The 22,865-nt window shown below is 44.1% G+C and overlaps 1 protein-coding gene across 1 annotated transcript; it reads right to left on the reverse strand.

Moving 5' to 3' along the window:
- Nucleotides 1–1,127: 1,127 nt before the first annotated feature.
- On the reverse strand, nucleotides 1,128–2,888 carry LOC120988885. Its single transcript, XM_040416649.1, has 2 exons — nucleotides 1,840–2,888; nucleotides 1,128–1,274 (listed from the first exon to the last, which is right to left on the reverse strand). Exon 1 carries the CDS (start codon nucleotides 2,747–2,749, stop codon nucleotides 2,060–2,062), a length of 690 nt encoding a protein of 229 aa, XP_040272583.1. The 5' UTR covers nucleotides 2,750–2,888; the 3' UTR covers nucleotides 1,128–1,274; nucleotides 1,840–2,059.
- Between the last annotated feature and the right edge of the window lie 19,977 nt (nucleotides 2,889–22,865).

Below are 22,865 nucleotides of genomic sequence, written 5' to 3' on the forward strand. Positions count from 1 at the left end.
GCACCCCATCACTCTCCTTCATGGTCAAATAGCCCTTACTTTCAAAGTTTTCCCAATTTTTCGGCTGACCTTCATTTATTAAAGTAATGATGGCCACTAATTTTTCTTTACTTAGCTGCTTTTTTCTTGCCATAATACAAATTCTAACAGTCTATTCAGTAGGACTATCAGCTGTGTATCCACCTGACTTCTCCTCAACGCAACTGATGGTACCAACCCCATTTATAAGGCAAGAAATCCCACTTATTAAACCTGACAGGGCACACCTGTGAAGTGAAAATCATTTCAGGGGACTACCTCTTGAAGCTCATCAAGAGAATGCCAAGAGTGTGCAAAGCAGTAATCAAAGCAAAAGGTGGCTACTTTGAAGAACCTAGAATATGACATATTTTCAGTTGTTTCACACTTGTTTGCTATGTATATAATTCCACATGTGTTAATTCATAGTTTTGATGCCTTCAGTGTGAATCTACAATTTTCATAGTCATGAAAATAAAGAAAACTCTTTGAATGAGAAGGTGTGTCCAAACTTTTGGTCTGTACTGTAAGTCTGTGAAACCTATCTCTGAAACCCAGATATTTCTGGTCAATCAATCTCCTGAGCTCCCCTCTAGTATCACATAATTCCTGATACACGAGAGGGGGAGTTCTTGTGGCTATGTTCAAGCGCAGCTAATTTTTGAAGTAGCTCACCCATCTTTCCTGCCCTAATCTTTTTCAACCTAGAAGCGTGTAGGACAAACCGCCCCCGCACCACACACTTCAACGTCTCCCATTTAATTGTGAAACTGGTAGTATCCATTTCATGTCCCGCCAAGAAGTTCGTAATAGACGAACGGATGTCGGCTAAACAAACCGGATCCCTAAGAATATTATCATTCAATTTTCAAGAATATTGTGAGCAAGTGCGACTCCCAATAGCAAGAGTCACACAGACTAGGGAATGGTTAGAAAATAGGGTAGGTTCAATACCCGCTAAGGGATTAAAATCTAGCAGAGAATGTGAGAGGAAAATATAGTCGAGGCGATGGTATACGTTATGGGATGTAGAATAAAATGTGAAGTCCTTATCAGTAGGGTGTAAGATGCACCATATGTCAACTAATCTTAGAGAATGTAACCTCGGGCCACCCCAGTCGGGGTAGAGGACCTACCTGATGAGGAGTCTAGCGTGGCATCCAGTGGAAAATTAATATCTCCCCCCAGGACGATCGGAGTACCATCAGCAAAGGTATCCAGGGCTGGCAGTACCGTGGAAGCAAATTGAGAGTGACCTGAGTTAGGAAAATACATGTTAGCTATAACCAATATCTGAGAACCTATAGACACCTTAAGAAAGACGTAGCGCCCCATTTCATCAGGAAAAACTTGCAAAACCTCACATGGTACGGATTTGTGTATAGCGATAGACACGCCCCTAGATTTAGACTCCGGGAACGTGCTATGCGCCCAGTATGTAAAGTATCTTGAGTTCTGAGAGTAGGACACAAGGGAGAAAACACCAGGGAAGCTGAGCAGGACAGACAAGACGTAGCAAGACAAAACAAGACAAGACAGGACAGAACAGAACAGGGGATCGAACAGATAATACAAAACACCAATTGGCCATCAACTTATGGCCTTAAAGCTAAACAATAGTATCGGGAGCAAGTCCCACTACCATAACTGGAGAGGGAGAAGTGATAGCCCAGACAAAGTCGGCGACTCTCCCACCACTATAGAACAACAGCAAGAATTCTGTTTAGACTGTCTAACAAGAAAAAAAAGAATAAAAACATCATAGTGATTAACCCTCACTCTGATAACTGAGTACTTAAATGAGAACTGAAAGTAGCAGACCCCCAACCAACCGCCCTAACGAGGCGACCATGAACACAGAAAGGTCCTCTGCGGCATCCTCCACCTGGACACCAGAATTGGCCTCTTTTTTCGTGGACGGAGGTGAAGGTCCATAAGAGGAAGAAATAAGGGGGAAGGTGAGTGAGCACCGGAGCCCTCATGGCGACTTCCTCTGCCTCGTTACTCTGGGAGATATCACGGACCATTGCTCCCTGGGAGGTTACTGCGGTGGAGATGATACAGACGGCCAGTCCGGGAGGGAGACAGATGGTAGTGAGAAGGTCTCAAGGAACTTGGGTAGGTCGCCCAGGTCCCGGAAGATTGCCAACTTGCCATCCCTCCTAGCATGGAGCTGAAAGGGGAACCCCCACCTGTATTGGATGTCTCTGTTCTTTAGTAAGGTGAGAATGGGGCGGACTGCCCTGCGTAGCTGGAGAGTTCTCCTAGAGAGGTCCGGCATAATCTGAACCTGGAATCCATCCACCTCCACTTTGTCAGCCTGGCGGGCCGCTTTCAAAATAGCCTCTTTTACTTTGTAGAAGTGGACGCGGCATACTATATTGCGCGGCCTACTTGGGTTGGCCGATTTTGGTCCCAAAGCACGATGGACCCGGTCCATTTCAATAGGGGAGGACTCGTCTCCCTTCAATAAGGAGTGAAACAGCACTTGAACGGTGAGCTCCAAGTCACTAGATTGGACCAGCTCTGAGACCCCCCTGATCCGCAGGTTGTTCCTGCGATGACGGTTATCAATATCGTCCAGATGTGACAATAGCTGGGAGATGTGTTTAGAGAGAGCCACCAACACCTTATGATGTTCCTCTAGATGGCCTTGGAAAGTCTCCTGGGTGCGCTCAGAGGCCTCCACCCTATGGCCCAAATGTTTAGTTTCATCCTTCAGGGCCTCCATCTCTACCTTATAGGTCTGCTCCAATCTGGAAACTGAGTTCTCCAAGTCCGTCTTCGTGGGTAGGGCCTGAAGGTGCGCCCTTAAATCCCAGCCTCTTTCAGAATTACACGAAGCGGGATTGCAAGAGCTCTGGACTGAAGGGGAAGAGCGCTCGGCAGCCTCTATGCTGGAGAGAGGAGGAGCGGTGGCCATCTTAGCAGCAGTCTGAGTCCCCTCGGTCCTGGAATGGGAGCCGAAAAACTTCTGGATGCCTGCCTGGTCCGGCTGATGGTCGGTCTCCACCGGTCCCTTGGCTGTTTTTCTCCCCATTCTGGGTGTTTGGTAAGAGTTACGGCTGAAAGATCAGTCTATTTCAATCGCATGGCAGGTGAGCTGTTCTGACGTGCGTCCTACTCCGCCATGAGCAAGCCACGCCCCCCCTAGTTTTAGTTTCAATTCTGTACTGTTTTTGAGATCTCTACTTGCTATTATATGATGAAACACTTCATTGTGATAAATACTATACCTGTCCACGGTCATGCAATGGACACACATGTAAAGGAGGCTTCCCTTGACAAAGACCTTTGCAGTTGAACAATTTATTTTATTCCAACAGCAATGTGACAATTTGCCGGGCAGTCCTTGACCAGGGACTGGTGCCTTCTGATACTCCAAAAGATCCATTGGGTTGCATCCAAAGGGACTGAGATCTTTTGACAGTCCTAAAGTGCAGCTGTGGGTCTCTGGAAGGCTATTACCCAACAACAGTCTGCCCTGCCTGGATCCACTCATGGCAAGTCATGCTGACAGGGTTTGATGGCGGTATAGCGCACAGCCTTTTAAAAGGGCTAACAGGTGCACAATGTGTGACAACATAAGTCACACAAAATGGCAAAAATAGCTATTTAAATTGCAGATTAAATATGGGGAGGATATGAGGCCTACTTCTTTGCACATCTCATAAAACTGAAACATCAGGTTTTGGGCATAGCGTCAGAGTTTCAGTGTTGTTCTGGAGGTACCCCATTGTCCTCTGCTAGCCCATAAAGCGAGTTATCATTAAATTACAGAAAAGTTTATTCAAATGTACACTTTTAGGATCCTTATCAATTGGATCTTTAACACCAATCTAAATGGCTGAAACATTCGGGAGACAACATTAGACAATGATCTTTTTAACATTTTATTTCCTTACCTAAACTTTCCTGGTTGTATAGTGAAAAATTATAATATTAAAGGAGGGTTTACAGGAGTACAATATGGGTGGCTTGTCTTCAAAATAGGTCATCAATATCTAATTGGATAGGGTCTGACTCTCGGCACCCTGCCAATCAGCTTTTTGAAGAGGCTGCAGTGCTCCAGTGACTGCTGCGGCCTCTTTCTAGGACATTCTTTAGTCACATGGTGTAGGACAGGTCTAGGTGCATCTCAGTCCCATTCAAGTGAACAGACCTTGGCTGCAATACCAAGCATAGCTACTATACAGTAAATACAGTACACATTAAAATTGTAAATGGCTCTGTTCTGTCAAATAGAAAACTACTGAAAGAACATAGATGATTTTTTAACACTGTAGACATGAATCCCTTTAAAAAATGCAAATATATACTATGAACCCGATGATATTTGCTCTAAACATGTATTACAGTTAATTCCAGTTGGGCCAAACATGGTGGATGGATTAAACATGGCCACTGGATTATTGCCATAAGGAACAGAGGCCTGAAAACTAGTAGCTGCCATATAATATGTTAGCCAACAGGGGCTGTTGCTGGTATAGGGTTTGGATGTATAGGTGCACGGCACAATATGCCAGTTATTGCTGTTGTGGCCTGCAATCTCCTGAAAATGCCCCTTTCGTATGAGAATTACATAAAGGGGCCACATAGGGTCAATAGTTGACCATTATATGCATTTTATCTAATAATTAAAGTTATACTTACCTTTAACCATTGCATTCTGAAACTAAATATGAAGAGTACCTCGTAGCGTAGCAGGTGACCAGCAGTTGGATCCAACGAACTGATAAAAGAGGAGAGAAACACGGTCATAGGACATTCCCAGAGTGACACATGAAAAAAGCCCTCCACCCCTTAGTTGCAAACCCACTTCTCCAACCCTAACTGCTTCCTGCCCTACAGGTCGAAGAATCCTTCTTCTGCCATCTGCTTTTCCTTCTTTTCCACGTCATCTAATACCGATTATATGTCATCAGGAATATCCAGCTCCTCCTCTCTCTGCATCTTGCTGACTTTTCTCAGACATGGAGACCACAAAGGATGATTTAGAAGAAGTAAAGCCAGCAAAAGATGAGGATGGTCCTCATTAAGACCTAGCCCCCCTAAGGGGTGCATGAAAAAATATATTCTACTACATACTACTTCCCCAGTAAACTACATGGAAAGGGAGGGACTGTAGTACCATCAACTAGGCCAAGTGTATGTTCAGCTTCTACGCTATTGGATGAGTGCACGCATATTGTTATGTTTTTGCAATCACCTCTGTGATCGATTGCTGTCGAAACAAGTGATGAGGAGGAGCATCAGGAGCAATAGACAACATTGAAGTCAACCAGAATGAATAAAAGCTTCCTTCTGCTGAAGTTGACAAGCCCTCACTGCTGGAGAGGGGGTGCGGGCCGATGGGAGATGTAGCCGTTGCTGCATCAGGCTGTAACACTAAATGAGTGACACAGTTTTCCCACGCAACTTTATGGTGACGCTCCATGTGTTCACGCAGGGCCGCCATGCCAGCATTAGCACCCTTGCCACGCCTCAGCTTCTGCCCTCACATCCTGCATACCGCCACGCTTAGTTCCCCCAGTGACTTGGTGAAAAATTCCCACAATGCGGAGTATTGCATTTTCCTTACCTGCCACTGTTTTTATGAACGTATGCACTGCTAGTGTGATCCTCAGTTGTAGTCTCCTGAGTAGCAGACGGTGTACCCCTTCCTGCATTTGGCTCCAGATCCCCCACTGCTTCTACCCTCCTGTCTCATTGGCACGCTTCCACCCTGCTGTCTCACGGGCACTCTTCTACCCTGTTGTCTCACAGGCACGCTGCCACCATCACCCTCTGATGATGATGATACCCCTTCTTTACTCGGCTCCCACATGCAATCGCCTACATCATCATCTACATCTGTTTGATCATCACTTGTGTCACCCTCAGCTGTCTCTTGCGCTCGTCCCTGACCTCTCGCAGCATGTGCTCCCAACCGACTGTCATCATCGGTAGTTGCACACATATTTGAGATAATGTTGAAGAGCGAGTCAACCATTCCAGTACAGCTGGATTATTGGTCAAACATGACCGGTGGATGACAGTGGAAGCTCTGGCCTGTTGCTGTGGCTGCTGCTACCACCATCCCTTCTTTTGCTGCCACTTGTGCCGGCTACAGCAACATTTTTGCCACTGCCTATTCCTTTGAAGGGCCCAGGCAACTGTCTGTTGGCCATAGTGTACAGTAACTGTATCAGTAATCTAACAGATTAACTATTAATATCACAGTAGCTTAACAAGATAAATGCGGCAATATATTAGACCGCTCTCTTAATACTGAGGCACAGTAATTATACACTGCTCAAAAAAATAAAGGGAACACAAAAATAACACATCCTAGATCTGAGTTAATTAAATATTCTTCTGTGGAAAGGGCCCTGAGTGAAATGTCAAATACCAAGGCCCCAGGGAGTGATGGATTACCTGCCGAAATATTTAAAACATTTTCCCCTATTCTGCTCCCCCAGTTGTTGGAAGTGTTCAAGGAGGCACAACGTCAGGATGGGTTGCCTCTTAGCATGAATGTGGCGATCATATTCGTTATCCCTAAGCAGGGTAAAGATCCTCTGTTAGCTGAATCATATCGGCCTATTTCATTATTGCAGGTCGATGTGAAGATATTGTCTAAAGTATTAGCGAATAGGCTCAATACTGTGATCACATCACTAATACATACGGATCAGGCCGGATTCATGCCCAACATGTCAACGGCTGTTAATATTAGACGCCTCTTCCTGAATATACAGGCGGGCCGGTTCCACGGGTTGAATGCGGCGGTCGCGTCTCTAGACGCGGCCAAAGCATTTGATAGTGTGGAATGGGATTACCTGTGGGCCGTACTTAGGAGGATGGGCTTTGGATCTGTCTTTATCCAATGGATCAAGCTTTTATATAAAATCCCCACTGCTAGGATTAGGGTTAATGGAGCTCTTTCTCACTCCTTTCTGTTACACAGATGATTGGAACTCCTCCCTTCCGGCAGCCATGAGCATCATAAATGGGTTCAGTAGGTTATCGGGACTGTGCATTAACTGGTCCAAGTCTGCACTTATGACGCTTTCGACTGAGGAGGGGCGAGGTGGAGGCTCTACGGAGGGCTTGCAACTAGTCAAATCCTTTAAATACCTGGGTGTTCAGGTCACCATTGATGTAGCGGACTATGAAAAATTAAACCTGACTCCGTTAATACAGCGATTTCGACAGAAGGTGCAGACGTGGACTAAGTTGCCACTCTCAGTAATAGGAAGAGTTAATCTTATAAAAATGATTTTAATGCCACAGCTCCTATATTTGCTACATAATGCACCTGTATGGGTGCCTGCCAGATTTTTTGTCACAGTTAATGCTATATTCAGGGACCTGATTTGGAAGAGAGGAGTTCCACGTATTAAACTAGCAACGCTGTGCAGATCAAAAACGGATAGGGGACTCGGGGTTCCGGATCCGTGGATTTACTATTTAGCTGCCCAACTTCAACAATTGCGGGGATGGGGAGTGGAGGAAGGAATTGATAAAGCAGGAAGAATAGTGGGTCACTATCTTAAAGGCAAGAATCTGATGACGGCACTGGAAGATGGATCATTGGATAAAATGGGAAGCGACATCCCGCTACTACGGGTGATTCATAAAGTCTGGTGGAAAGGCAGGTCAATAGCTGGGGTACAGGGTTATACTAGGTTCACCGCAATTTGGCCTAACCTTCTGTATGCAGAATTACATAAAGTGCCTGGTGTCCAGGTTTGGGGTAGGTACGGACTCACTTACATGCACCAGCTATATGAGGGGAATACTCTGAAAGAATATGCCCAACTTCAAAAGGAATTTATGCTCCCACACTCCCAATTTTATTTATACTTGCAGATGCGACACGCTATACGTGCTCAGGATGCAGCGGGGGGAGTTGCGCCGGCCTCCAGAAATCCGATGATTGATTTAGCTACTTCCGGGGGTTCCACCAGAGGGGTCATATCATTGCACTATAGTAGCCTTATGGAAATGAAGTTTAAAAAGCAACCTCTTCAGTTGTATGATAAGTGGCGGGAGGATATTGACGACCTGACAGAAGAGCAATGGCGTGCAGTATTGGAAGGGTTCACAGATGTTGCGGTTAGTGAAACGCACAGAATGTCACAATTGCTGTTGCTGCATAGAGTTTATCGAACACCTGTCCTTTTGAGGAGAATGGGGTACAGGTCGGATGACATGTGTCCTAGATGCGATGCACCCAATGCTACGTTGATGCACCTTATGTGGAACTGCCCTAGGTTGAGGAGATATTGGGAAGGCATAATAGATCTAATACGGAAAGTGTTCGAGATAAGAGTGGAGGCAGATGCCAGATTATGTGTATTAGGTTGCACTGAGTCCGTACATATTGTATCAAGCAAGAAAGGTGATTGCGTTCCATTGGATAGATCATGATCCTCCAGAGGTGGGGGAGCTTGTTCGTAAGGTTCACACACTGTTACAAATGGAAAACTTTGTATACCAGAAGAGAAACAACAGTAAAAAGTATGAGAAGATTTGGGGAAGGTGGAGGCAATACTACAATATTGTAGACTAATGGTGCTTAAAATAGATACTGAAATCCACATTGTCCCGGATCCACTCATATTTTTAGAGGTCACACATAGGAGACAGCGGTGTCATAGATTACTGGGAGGAGGTACGGGAGGTGTGCTGCCAAAGGGTATGGGGTATAGTCTACTGGAATGAGGAAATGGTATATACGTTGTACTATGCTGTAATGTAATGTACTGATATATATGAAGTAATGACATACAATATGTGTCTGAGGTGTATGTGCCGGATGTCCAGCTAAACTGTATAACTGATGCATTTCTATATTGAATGCTCTCTGGAAAAGACTTTTGGAGGGTCTCTGCCTGGATCCAGGACGTTGGGGTATGGGGGGGGGGGGGGACTGTTTCGTTTGTCTTATAAAATGTTTTGAAAATCTCAATAAAAACAATCTGATTTAAAAAAATATTCTTCTGAAATACTTTGTTCTTTACATAGTTGAATGTGCTGACAAAAAAAAATGAAAATCAAATTTTTCAACCCATGGAGGTCTGGATTTGGAGTCACACTCAAAATTAAAGTGGAAAAATACACTACAGGCTGATCCAACTTTGATGTAATGTCCTTAAAACAAGTCAAAATGAGGCTCAGTAGTGTGTGTGGCCTCCACGAGCCTGTATGACCTCCCTACAACGCCTGTGCATGCTCCTGATGAGGTGGCGGACGGTCTCCTGAGGGATCTCCTCCCAGACCTGGACTAAAGCATCTGCCAACTCCTGGACAGTCTGTGGTGCAACGTGACGTTGGTGGATAGAGCGAGACATGATGTCCCAGATGTGCTCAATTGGATTCAGGTCTGGGGAACGGGCGGGCCAGTCCATAGCATCAATGCCTTCGTCTTGCAGGAACTGCTGACACACTCCAGCCACATGAGGTCTAGCATTGTCTTGCATTAGGAGGAACCCAGGGCCAACCGCACCAGCATATGGTCTCACAAGGGGTCTGAGGATCTCATCTCGGTACCTAATGGCAGTCAGGCTACCTCTGGCGAGCACATGGGGGGCTGTGCGGCCCTCCAAAGAAATGCCACCCCACACCATTACTGACCCAATGCCAAACCGGTCATGCTGGAGGATGTTGCAGGCAGCAGAACGTTCTCCACGGCGTCTCCAGACTCTGTCACGTCTGTCACATGTGCTCAGTGTGAACCTGCTTTCATCTGTGAAGAGCACAGGGCACCAGTGGCGAATTTGGCAATCTTGGTGTTCTCTGGCAAATGCCAAACGTCCTGCACGGTGTTGGGCTGTAAGCACAACCCCCACCTGTGGACGTCGGGCCCTCATATCACCCTCATGGAGTCTGTTTCTGACCGTTTGAGCAGACACATGCACATTTGTGGCCTGCTGGAGGTCATTTTGCAGGGCTCTGGCAGTGCTCCTCCTGTTCCTCCTTGCACAAAGGCGGAGGTAGCGGTCCTGCTGCTGGGTTGTTGCCCTCCTACGGCCTCCTCCACGTCTCCTGATGTACTGGCCTGTCTCCTGGTAGCGCCTCCTGCTCTGGACACTACGCTGACAGACACAGCAAACCTTCTTGCCACAGCTCGCATTGATGTGCCATCCTGGATAAGCTGCACTACCTGAGCCACATGTGTGGGTTGTAGACTCCGTCTCATGCTACCACTAGAGTGAAAGCACCGCCAGCATTCAAAAGTGACCAAAACATCAGCCAGGAAGCATAGGAACTGAGAAGTGGTCTGTGGTCACCACCTGCAGAACCACTCCTTTATTGGGGGTGTCTTGCTAATTGCCTATAATTTCCACCTGTTGTCTATCCCATTTGCACAACAGCATGTGAAATTGATTGTCACTTAGTGTTGCTTCCTAAGTGGACAGTTTGATTTCACAGAAGTGTGATTGACTTGGAGTTACATTGTGTTGTTTAAGTGTTCCCTTTATTTTTTTGAGCAGTGTATATATAAACTAACAGATTAAAGGGATTGTGGCAGCAGTTGAATAATATAAATCTATCTCCCTATGCTCTCCCTATGCTGTCCCTACAGTTTCAAAAAACTTCTCTGCACTGTCCCTGCACTCTCCTTCGCCAATATTCTTTTTTCAACTGTTTGCAGCAACACTATCCCACTATCACATCTCTCCCTTTGCCCAGCTCACAGTGAAATGACAGGGACCAGCTGATTGGCCGGCTTCATGGCATTATGGGTAATCTTGCATTCCCGGGATTCGTACTTTCACTTTCATTTTAGAAAAAAAAATATTACCATGAAGCAGAGCAAGAAAATTCGGATTCGTGGCGAATTAAACTTTTCCTAAACTTCAGATGCTTCGATTCGCTTAACACTAGCTCTGTCCATGGAAAGCTGATGGGAACTTGCATCACTCACTAGAGCTCCAGTGACTGAAAGAGCTGATCAGCGGGGATATCAGGATTTGGACCCCCACTGATGTGAACGATGAATGCCGGATAATCCCTTTAAACATTCCAGACAAACTTAGTGAAACTGAGATGTCAACCAATTAGACCCTTAATAACGGTGTATTACTGGTATACACCAGATCTAGAGGTATAAGACACCTTACTAACTAAATGGTTCTTTCTTCAAAAATAGAAATGTATTGTATTTGATAAGAATACCATCTGATTGACATATATTCAAAAAATTATTTTTATCTGTGACCTTTATAAAAGAAAGTTAAGAAACTTTTATAATGCATGTAACAGTATACAGAGAGTTGTTTGCATACTTCTGCCATTAACAAAGCAAGACAACTTTCAATGTGCAGATTTCTTATTCCAGATAGTAGCAGTAAACACGTTAAAAGACTACAGCGCTATGTTCATTTTTGCAGCCAGAAGTGTTTGCGAGCAGCATGCACTGCTCCCGCAGCCAATCAAAACCCTCTGTTCTTCCTGTTCTGATTAGTGAAAGCACCAGGGTATTTAGCCAACAAACCAATATAGTCCCTGTGTCTAAATTTATCCACAATACGAGTGTCTCCGCTGCAACCCCCTAAAGACCCATAGAACAATAAGGAAAGCGATCCTTCACAAATTCAGAGAACAATAAAGGACTCTTTCAAGTGTCAGAGAATATTTTTAGCGGCCGCGCCCAGTCCTGTAACACCTAGAGCCTATTAAGAAGGCATAATACCAGGAAGCTGGCCCTAAAGTGTCCCTTCCTGTGTGGAGACAGGCCGAGAGCGTTGGAGTCAGCGCCTGGCCCGTGGAGGGGGGCGGAAGACAACTAAAGTGGCCTTTGGCCAGCCCGTGTTTTATTTGTGTAGAAAGGATGTGATATTGCCTGCGTTTAGCATGTCCAAATTTCCTGAAGCGCCTGTCAATTATTGAGAGGAGGGAGTTTGGGCTTAACTCTGTCTTTGCTGATAGAAATACAAGAAGACTGTTCGGAAAATTTCAAAACTTTAGTATAGTCTATCCATTTTTAATCCTGTCTGATGTATTTTATATGTTTTTTTTTCCCAACTCTGGAATGACTGGATGTGCAGCATTCTTGTTGCACATTAAGTCCTCCTGAATGCAGCATAGACAGGCGTAGGAGGCTGTACAGAAGAATTTGGATCCCCCTGAGGCTCTGTACTACATGCACCATGATATAGTGCTCCATACAGTCCCGTATGTTGGAGATATTTTCCATCAGAAGTAATGCTTCTAGAGAAGAAGATATCTGCAACCTAAGGGCCTATGCACACAGGACCAAGTCCACATGGTCTATAGTGCAGTGCACGGAGGCCATAAGGCTCCTGAGTTAGGAGCTTCATGGACCACCATAAAAACTGCTTTGGGCACCATATGTACAAAGATATTCTCCCATAAAAGTAATGCTTCTAGGGAGGATATCTCTATACATAAAGCATCCAATGAATATTGCAACTATTATTATGGAATCCAACAGAATAAAAAACTCTGTGCAAGGTGTAGAGCGCTCTCCTCTGGTTATGTTTGGGACTGCTATAGCTTAACATTGATGTATTAGCCCTGTATAGGAGCCAGGATGGGCCTGATGATAATATGATCTCCCTTTAAGGGATTATATTTACCCTTTTACAGGGAGAAGATGACCCATGTGAAAATATTGTTTTGTGTGACTTTGTTTGCAGGTGGCTTCCCTTTCTTTTATGTGACATTCCTTCATTGAGATGGATTACCACAATCTGCCATATTAATGGGAGGTGTCGCTGTAAGCCATAGAAGTGGGTAGGAGCAAACATAACATTGGTACAGTCAGTGCCATCTTAAGAGCATTATAGGCCCCCGGGCAATACAGTGCACTGGGGCCCTGTCTACACAATCACGCACTAGAATAAAAATGCAAATTATCAATAAGGCGATATTTATTGGGCATTTCCTCTTGTGGATTTTCCCCAGCAGTAGGATCAGGTAATGATACCATTGGTATTTCTGCTGGAATTGGAGTGCATGTAGATGTGGATGCTACATCTGGAGGAGCAGAACTACTGGCTGACGTTGCACCTGGATTGAGCCAAGATGTTAGTTTTGGAAGTTTGCACATTTTCTCTTTCTCCTCTGCAGCCTTTTTCCTCTTCTGTGCTCCACTCAAAACATTACGTTTCATTTCTGCACTAAAGGTTATTTTCACCAACACGTAATAAACTTTATTTTTCCTCACCTTTTTTACACTTCCTCGAACGAGTGGCAACTCTAAGATTGCTATATAAGGGGGACACATAAGATATTACAGTCAAAACTTGAGGGGCACTAATAACTTAAAGTGGATGTAAACCCAAACATTTTTTTTTTTTGTGATGTCACAATGTAGATTACCCAGGCAGTACACACGCCACTCCAACATTAATACCCACCAGCACCAGCAGTACCCACACCAGCATTACCCACCAGCACCAGAGTGTGTGTACATTTATATATATATCTATATTTATTTCGTTTTTTTAGTTGTATGATTAAAGTGGATGTAAACCCCCAAGTATGCAGTATAGCACCCTATAGTATACAGCACCACACAGTATGCAGTATAGCACCCTATAGTATACAGCACCACACAGTATGCAGTATAGCACCCTATAGTATACAGCACCACACAGTATGCAGTATAGCACCCTATAGTATACAGCACCACACAGTATGCAGTATAGCACCCTATAGTATACAGCACCACACAGTATGCAGTATAGCACCCTATAGTATACAGCACCACACAGTATGCAGTATAGCACCCTATAGTATACAGCACCACACAGTATGCAGTATAGCACCCTATAGTATACAGCACCACACAGTATGCAGTATAGCACCCTATAGTATACAGCACCACACAGTATGCAGTTTAGCACCCCACACTATACAGTACCCCACAGTATATAGTAGAGCAGTATAGACCCCCACACTATACAGCACCTCACTGTATACAGCACCCCAAACTATACACGATACAGCCCCCCACACTATACAGTACAGCACTCTACACTATACCGCACCCACAGTATACAGCCCCCCACACTATACAGTACAGCAGTATAGCACTCCCCCCACTATACAGCCCCCCCCCCCACACACTATACAGGCCCCCCACACTATACAGGCCCCCCACACTATACAGCCCACCACACAGTATACTGGCTCAAAATTACTGATGGATGATGATCCATCAGATGAAGGATTGAGTCACAGGAAGAAGTAAGGAGCACTATGAGCACCCAACTCTTGGTGATTTCATTGATGTCCACCTATTCACCTATTAGTGTTCACTGTGTGGGCTATGGCCCTGAAGTATGGTGTGTGTGCTGTAAGTTCCAATGTAGAAAAGTCTTGGACAGTATAAAAGTCAGAAATGCAGCTGTCTGTAGCTAACTAGTGGATCTTTGCAGGTGGAATCTAGTCCTGCATTGCAGAAGCCAGATAATAGATAGGAGCCTTCCCACAGAAGCTGGGCCTCTAAGTGAACAACCTTTGGAACTGAGAGGTGTTAGTTGCACTCAGGTTCCTCTATGCTTGGAGAAGGTAAAGCCACACTGCTTTTGCACAATTACAGTATATATGTTATCCACATTATGAAACGTTTAAGTATTTTGTGCTCTCCTGTGGTGTGATTGCACAACCTGGAAAAAGTTACAGGGGGCAATATATCATTCCTTTTGCCCCAGAAGTCTGGCGGAAAAGTTGGCAAATTTTCACAAAAATCTGTAACTTTTTTGTGATTTTACACAACTCTTGGGAATTGAGAAAATTGGTTTGGAAAAGTGGGCATGATTATCTATATTAATTAGGTGTAAATGCAGCAAGCCCCTGAGCAGCCAAAATAGAGGATGAGAGTTATAGTGGCCCTGAGGAAGTGTAGTGTCACAGTGTACTCTTCAGGCCATTGCTCCCTGGGGATCAGTGCAGTCTATAGATATGAGTTAATTAAATATTCTTCTGAAATACTTTGTTCTTTACATAGTTGAATGTGCTGACAACAAAATCACACAAAAATAAAAAAATGGAAATCAAATTTTTCAACCCATGTAGGTCTGGATTTGGAGTCACACTCAAAATTAAAGTGGAAAAACACACTACAGGCTGATCCAACTTTGATGTAATGTCCTTAAAACAAGTCAAAATGAGGCTCAGTAGTGTGTGTGGCCTCCACGTGCCTGTATGACCTCCCTACAATGCCTGTGCATGCTCCTGATGAGGTGGCGGACGGTCTCCTGAGGGATCTCCTCCCAGACCTGGACTAAAGCATCTGCCAACTCCTGGACAGTCTGTGGTGCAACGTGACGTTGGTGGATAGAGCAAAACATGATGTCCCAGATGTGCTCAATTGGATTCACGTCTGGGGAACGGGCGGGCCAGTCCATAGCATCAATGCCTTCGTCTTGCAGGAACTGCTGACACACTCCATCCACATGAGGTCTAGCATTGTCTTGCATTAGGAGGAACCCAGGGCCAACCGCACCAGCATATGGTCTCACAAGGGGTCTGAGGATCTCATCTCGGTACCTAATGGCAGTCAGGCTACCTCTGGCGAGCACATGGAGGGCTGTGCGGCCCTCCAAAGAAATGCCACCCCACACCATTACTGACCCAATGCCAAACCAGTCATGCTGGAGGATGTTGCAGGCTGCTGAACGTTCTCCATGGCATCTTCAGACTCTGTCACGTCTGTCACATGTGCTCAGTGTGAACCTGCTTTCATCTGTGAAGAGCACAGGGCGCCAGTGGCGAATTTGGCAATCTTGGTGTTCTCTGGCAAATGCCAAACGTCCTGCACGGTGTTGGGCTGTAAGCACAACCCCCACCTGTGGACGTCGGGCCCTCATATCACCCTCATGGAGTCTGTTTATGACCGTTTGAGCAGACACATGCACATTTGTGGCCTGCTGGAGGTCATTTTGCAGGGCTCTGGCAGTGCTCCTCCTGTTCCTCCTTGCACAAAGGCGGAGGTAGCGGTCCTGCTGCTGGGTTGTTGCCCTCCTACGGCCTCCTCCACGTCTCCTGATGTACTGACCTGTCTCCTGGTAGCGCCTCCATGCTCTGGACACTACGCTGACAGACACAGCAAACCTTCTTGCCACAGCTCGCATTGATGTGCCATCCTGGATAAGCTGCACTACCTGAGCCACTTGTGTGGGTTGTAGACTCCGTCTCATGCTACCACTCGAGTGAAAGCACCGCCAGCATTCAAAAGTGACCAAAACATCAGCCAGGAAGCATAGGAACTGAGAAATGGTCTGGGGTCACCACCTGCAGAACCACTCCTTTATTGGGGGTGTCTTGCTAATTGCCTATAATTCCCACCTGTTGTCTATCCCATTTGCACAACAGCATGTGAAATTGATTGTCACTCAGTGTTGCTTCCTAAGTGGACAGTTTGATTTCACAGAAGTGTGATTGACTTGGAGTTACATTGTGTTGTTTAAGTGTTCCCTTTATTTTTTTGAGCAGTGTAGTTTTGAAGAATGAGGCCAGAAGTAAACGTATAAAAGTTTATTTTGCTAAGTGCAGCATAGAACTTCAGGTACATTTACTAGCAGCTGATTCCGAGTGCAATTTTCTGGCACCAGTAAGAAATATGGAGGCAGGTTTGATGGCTAAAAATTTAGCACTAGTATTGTACTGGCCTAGTAGTATTCTGGGTGATGGGTTTCTTAGCCATAATCCCTCACCTCACAGAAGTTACTTGGCTGCAGGTGTTATCTGGTCACTCTGCTGTCTGACTTCTCAAGACGTTACTTGAGGATAGAATTTGAGCAGTTATTTTCTCTGGAGAATCCTCCTTAGAAGCAGGAGCTCAGCAGTGTGCATCCTCTCCCTTCTGTGGTTACACAGGAACTCCCACTCCTGGCAGGAAGCAGGATCCCACTCCTACCAAGGGGGGATGAACATGGTGGTTAGCTCTGTTCCTTGCCAACCATTGCCATCCACTCCTCACTGGAGACAATAGCCAAACATATAAACTACATAACAATAAATAATACAAAACTATTTACAGTTGTAGTATCCCCAGGTCCGGGGTACTGCATATACACCAGATTTATCAACTGAACATTTTTAAAAAGTTGCCAAAAAGGCACAATCTCTAGTAAGGGGATGTGCAGTGAATCGAAGGGGAGGCGGAGAGGATGGGCATAGTCCTACAAACGGTGGCAGTCCTCTCTGTGTTACTCCCTGGGCTGTGCAGTTATAGGAAAGGCACTTATTTTCTTCCAGTCGGGGTGCCTTTTGTGCAGATGATTTTTTGAGATTTTTGAGGCATAGTCCCCGAATCATGTGACAGCAATGCATGTGTTGGTGCACACAATGATGATGCCGGGTTTTAGGCAACAAATCCACTGTATTTTCCTGAGGCAGTCCAATAGATGATTCACACAGATAACAACAAATGCAGTCTTTACAGTTAACATATGTAGTTTCACAAAGTTGTATATGGGAGGCTAGTCTCTCGCTTTTCAATCAAACTGTCTCTCCTTCCCTGCCTAAGAGGTGCAACAGATATATATATGTGTATTGTGGGGATTCACTCTGTAGACAGGGTGTGCGGACGCAGTACAGAGGCAAATTACCAGTTCTTAAATCAAACTTCCATGTTTATTCACACATAAAGCAAAAACAAAGCGTCACTTTGCAGTCTTGGTGTTAGTTCACACACAATGCAAATGGGTCCACATAGCAAAAATCACCTTGTTGGCAGTTCTGCCTCCAGCAGTCCATAGCAGGCTTTTAGGGGGCCCGTTTTCCTTACAGACGGGTCTCAGCCCTGCAGCACGGCACAAGCCTCAGATCCCAGCACACACACCTCCTGAGCTCCACTGTCAGACTGAGGTAAATCCCCTCACCTGGCAGTGCTGGCTGGTTTTTAGGCCTGGCAAAACCCGGCCTGGAACATGAGGAGTAGTCACCCAACCAGCACTTTGACTACTCCCAGTAAGAGCCATCCCGGATCAGCTATACAGCCATACTAAGTATTAAGGTGTCAAACAGCAACTGCTGCTGACACATAAAAACCGTCTCTTACTCCACCGAGGCCAGGAACCTCGTTGACACGTACCTATAATCCACGATGATTCCTTGTACCTTCTTACAGTATATACAGTTGTTTTCAAAATTATAGCAGTGTGTTTAGAAAAGTGAATAAAGCTCAAAATCCTTCTAATAGCTTCTATTTCCATACACACAAATGCATTGGGAACACTACACATTCTATTCCAAATCAAAACATGAAGAAAAATATGTAAAATTTGTGTTGTTCCTCTAAAACAAAAATAAATAAAAGTGAATATTAGACTGTTCAAAAAAATAGCAGTGTTTGTATTCTTCTTTACAAACTCAAACATTCACTATATAAACTGAAAAATGTTTGAAGATTTTGCTTTCCTTTGAATTACTTAACTAATATTTAGTTGTATAACTACTGTTTATGAGAACTGCTGTACATCTGTGTTGCATGGAGTCAACCAACTTCTGGCACCTGTGAACAGGTATTACATCCCAGGATGATTGGACTACATTCCACAGTTCTTCTCTATTTCTTGGTTTTGCCTCAGAAACTGCATTTTTGATGTCACCCCACATGTTTTCTATTGGATTAAGATCCGGGGATGGGCCTGGCCACTCCATAATGTCAATCTTGTTGGTCTGGAACCAAGATGTTGCACGTTTACTGGTGTGTTTGGGGTCGTTGTCTTATTGGAACACCCATTTCAAGGGCATTTCCTCTTCAGCATAAGGCAGCATAACCTCTTCAAGCATTCTGATGTATTCAAACTGATCCATGATCCCTGGTATGCGATAAATAGGCCCAACACCGTAGTATGAGAAACATCCCCATATCATGATGCTTGCGCCACCATGCTTGCACCACTTCTTTTTAGGCCAGTCAATGTGCTCTTTGGCAAACTGTAACCTCTTCAGCACATGTCTTTTTTTCAACAGTGGGACTTTGCGGGGGGCTTCTTGCAGATAGCTTGGCTTCACATAGGCGTCTTCTAATTGTAACAGTACTCACAGGTAACCTTAGACCGTCTTTGATCTTCCTGGAGCTGATTGTTGGCTAAGCCCTTGCCATTTTAGCTATTCTTCTATCCATTCGAATGGCAGTTTTTCGCTTTCTTCCACGTCTTTCAGGTTTTGGTTGCGATTTTAAAGCATTTGCGATATTTTAGCTGAGAAGCCTATCATTTTCTGCACTTCTTTTATATGTTTTCCCCTCTCCAATCAACTTTTTAATCAAGGTAAGCTGTTCTTCTGAACAATGTCTGGAACAACCCATTTTCCTCAGAATTTCAGAGAGAAATGCACTGTAACCAGCATGTACAACATTTGCTGCCTTTCTTTCCTTAAGGCACCTTTCACACGGGTGAGTATTCCGCGCGGATGCGATGCGTGAGGTGAACGCATTGCACCCTCACTAAATACCGACCCATTCATTTCTATGGGGCTGTTCACATGAGCGGTGATTTTCACGCATCACTTGTGCGTTGCGTGAAAATCGCAGCATGCTCTATATTCTGCGTTTTTCAGGCAACGCAGGCCCCATAGAAGTGAATGGGGATGCGTGAAAATCGCAAGCTTCCGCAAGCAAGTGCGGATGCGGTGCGATTTTCACGCACGGTTGCTAGGAGACGATCGGGATGGAGACCCGATCATTATTATTTTTCCTTATAACATGGTTATAAGGGAAAATAATAGTATTCAGAATACAGAATGCATAGTAAAACAGCGCTGGAGGGGTTAAAATAATAATAATAATAATTTAACTCACCTTAGTCCACTTGATCGCGGCCCGGCATCTCCTTCTGTCTCCTTTGCTGAACAGGACCTGTGGTGAGCATTAATTACAGGTAAAGGACCTTTGGTGACGTCACTCCGGTCATCACATGATCCATCACAGGATCTTTTACCATGGTGATGGATCATGTGATGACCGGAGTGACGTCACCAAAGGTCCTTTACCTGTAATTTATGCTCACCATAGGTCCTGTTCAGCAAAGAAGACAGAAGGAGATGCCGGGCTATGCGATCAAGTGGACTAAGGTGAGTTAAATAATTATTATTATTATTTTAACCCCTCCAGCGCTAGTTTACTATGCAGTCTGTATTCAGAATGCTATTATTTTCCCTTATAACTATGTTATAAGGGGAAATAATACAATCTACAGAACACCGATCCCAAGCCCGAACTTCTGTGAAGAAGTTCGGGTTTGGGTACCAAACATGCGCGATTTTTCTCACGCGAGTGCAAAACGCATTACAATGTTTTGCACTCGCGCGGAAAAATCGCGGGTGTTCCCGCAACGCACCCGCACATTTTCCCGCAACGCCCGTGTGAACCCAGCCTAACTCCTTAAGGACACAGACTTATTTCACCTTAAGGACCAGGCCCTTATTTGCAAATCTGACCAGTGTCACTTTAAGTGGTGATAACTTTAAAACGCTTTTACTTATCCAGGTCATTCTGAGATTGTTTTTTTCGTCACATATTGTACTTCATGAAACTGGTAAAATGGAGTAAAAAAAAATCATTTTTATTTATAAAAAAATAATAAAATTTGCCAAAAATGTGAAAAAATTAGCAAATTTCCAAGTTTCAATTTCTCTTCTATAATACATAGTAATACCAACAAAAATAGTTATTACTGTACATTCCCCAATGTCTACTTCATGTTAGGATCATTTTGGGAATGACATTTTATTCTTGGGTGACGTTGCAAGGCTTAGAAGTTTAGAAGTAAATCTTGAAATTTCTCAGAAATTTTCAAAAACCAACTTTTTAAGGACCAGTTCAGGTTTGAAGTCACTTTGTGAGGCTTACATAATAGAAACCACTCAAAAATGACCCCATTCTAGAAACTACACCTCTCAAGGTATTCAAAACGGATTTTACAAACGTTGTTAACCCTTTAGGTGTTCCACAAGAATGAATGGAAAATAGAGATACAATTTTAAAATTTCACTCTTTTGGCAGTTTTTCCATTTTAATATTTTTTTACAGTTACAAAGCAAGGGTTAACAGCCAAACAAAACTCAATATTTATGGCGCTGATTCTGTAGTTTACAGAAACACCCCATATGTGGTTGTAAACTGCTGTCCGGGCACACGGCAGGGCGCAGAAGGAAAGGAATGCCATACGGTTTTTGGAAGGCAGATTTTGCTGGACTGTTTTTTTTGACACCATGTCCCATTTGAAGCCCCCATGATGCACCCCTAGAGTAGAAACTCCATAAAAGTGACCCCATATAAGAAACTACACCCCTCAAGGTATTCAAAACTGATTTTACAAACGTGGTTAACCCTTTAGGTGTTCCACAAGAATGAATGGAAAATAGAGATACAATTTCAAAATTTCACTTTTTTGGCAGATTTTTCATTTTAATATTTTTTTTCCAGTTACAAAGCAAGGGTTAACAGCCAAACAAAACTCAATATTTATGGCCCTGATTCTGTAGTTTACAGAAACACCCCATATGTGGTCGTAAACTGCTGTCCGGGCACACGGCAGGGCGCAGAAGGAAAGGAATGCCATACGGTTTTTGGAAGGCAGATTTTGCTGGACTGGTTTTTTTGACACCATGTCCCATTTGAAGCCCCCATGATGCACCCCTAGAGTAGAAATTCCGTTAAAAGTGACTCCATCTAAGAAACTACACCCCTCAAGGTATTCAAAACTGATTTTACAAACGTCGTTAACCCTTTAGGTGTTCCACAAGAATGAATGGAAAATAGAGATACAATTTCAAAATTTCACTTTTTGGGCAGTTTTTCCATTTTAATATTTTTTTTCCAGTTACAAAGCAAGGGTTAACAGCCAAACAAAACTCAATATTTATGGCCCTGATTCTGTAGTTTACAGAAACACCCCATATGTGGTCGTAAACTGCTGTATGGACACACAGCAGGGCGCAGAAGCAAAGGAATGCCATACGGTTTTTGGAAGGCAGATTTTGCTGGACTGGTTTTTTGACACCATGTCCCATTTGAAGCCCCCCTGATGCACCCCTAGAGTAAAAACTCCAAAAAAGTGACCACGTTTTAGAAACTACGGGATAGGGTGGAAGTTTTGTTGGTACTAGTTTAGGGTATATATGATTTTTGGTTGCTCTATATTACACTTTTTGTGAGGCAAGGTAACAAAAAATAGCTGTTTTGGCACAGTTTTTTTTTTTTTTTTGTTATTTACAACATTCATCTGACAGGTTAGATCATGTGGTATTTTTATAAAGCAGGTTGTCACGGACGCGGCGATACCTAATATGTATACAATTTTTTTTTTTATGTAAGTTTTACACAATGATTTTATTTTTGAAACAAAAAAAATCATGTTTTAGTGTCTCCATAGTCTGAGAGCCATTTTTTTTTTAAGTTTTTGGGCGATTATCTTGGGTAGGGTCTAATTTTTTGCGGGATGAGATGACGGTTTTATTGGCTCTATAAGGGGGGGAGTATGACTTTATGATCGCTTGCTATTACACTTTTTGTGATGTAAGATGACAAAAAATGGCTTTTTTTACACCGTTTTTTTTTTTTTTACGGTGTTCACCTGAGGGGTTAGGTCATGTGATATTTTTATAGAGCCAGTCGATACGGACGCGGTGATACCTGATATGTATACTTTTTTTTTCCCTATTTTTTTTTTACTTTATTTGGGGAAAATGACTTTATTGTTTATTTTTACTTGAAACTTTAAATTTTTGGGGGGGGATTGACCTGCGGTTTGCGGCGATCGCCGACACGGGGGGGTCACGGGACCCCGCCTCACATTTAGCCAAGGTGCCTGCTCAATGATTTGAGCAGGCACCGGGTTCCGATCACTGCCCGCCGAGCGGCGGTGATCGGAAAT

The sequence above is a fragment of the Bufo bufo genome, chromosome 2 (assembly GCF_905171765.1).
Source record: "Bufo bufo chromosome 2, aBufBuf1.1, whole genome shotgun sequence".
Lineage (NCBI taxonomy): Eukaryota > Metazoa > Chordata > Amphibia > Anura > Bufonidae > Bufo > Bufo bufo.

Excerpts from the sequence above, each read along its gene's own strand:
- LOC120988885 (XM_040416649.1), bottom strand. The coding sequence starts at position 2,749 with ATGGAGGCCCTGAAGGATGAAACTAAACATTTGGGCCATAGGGTGGAG.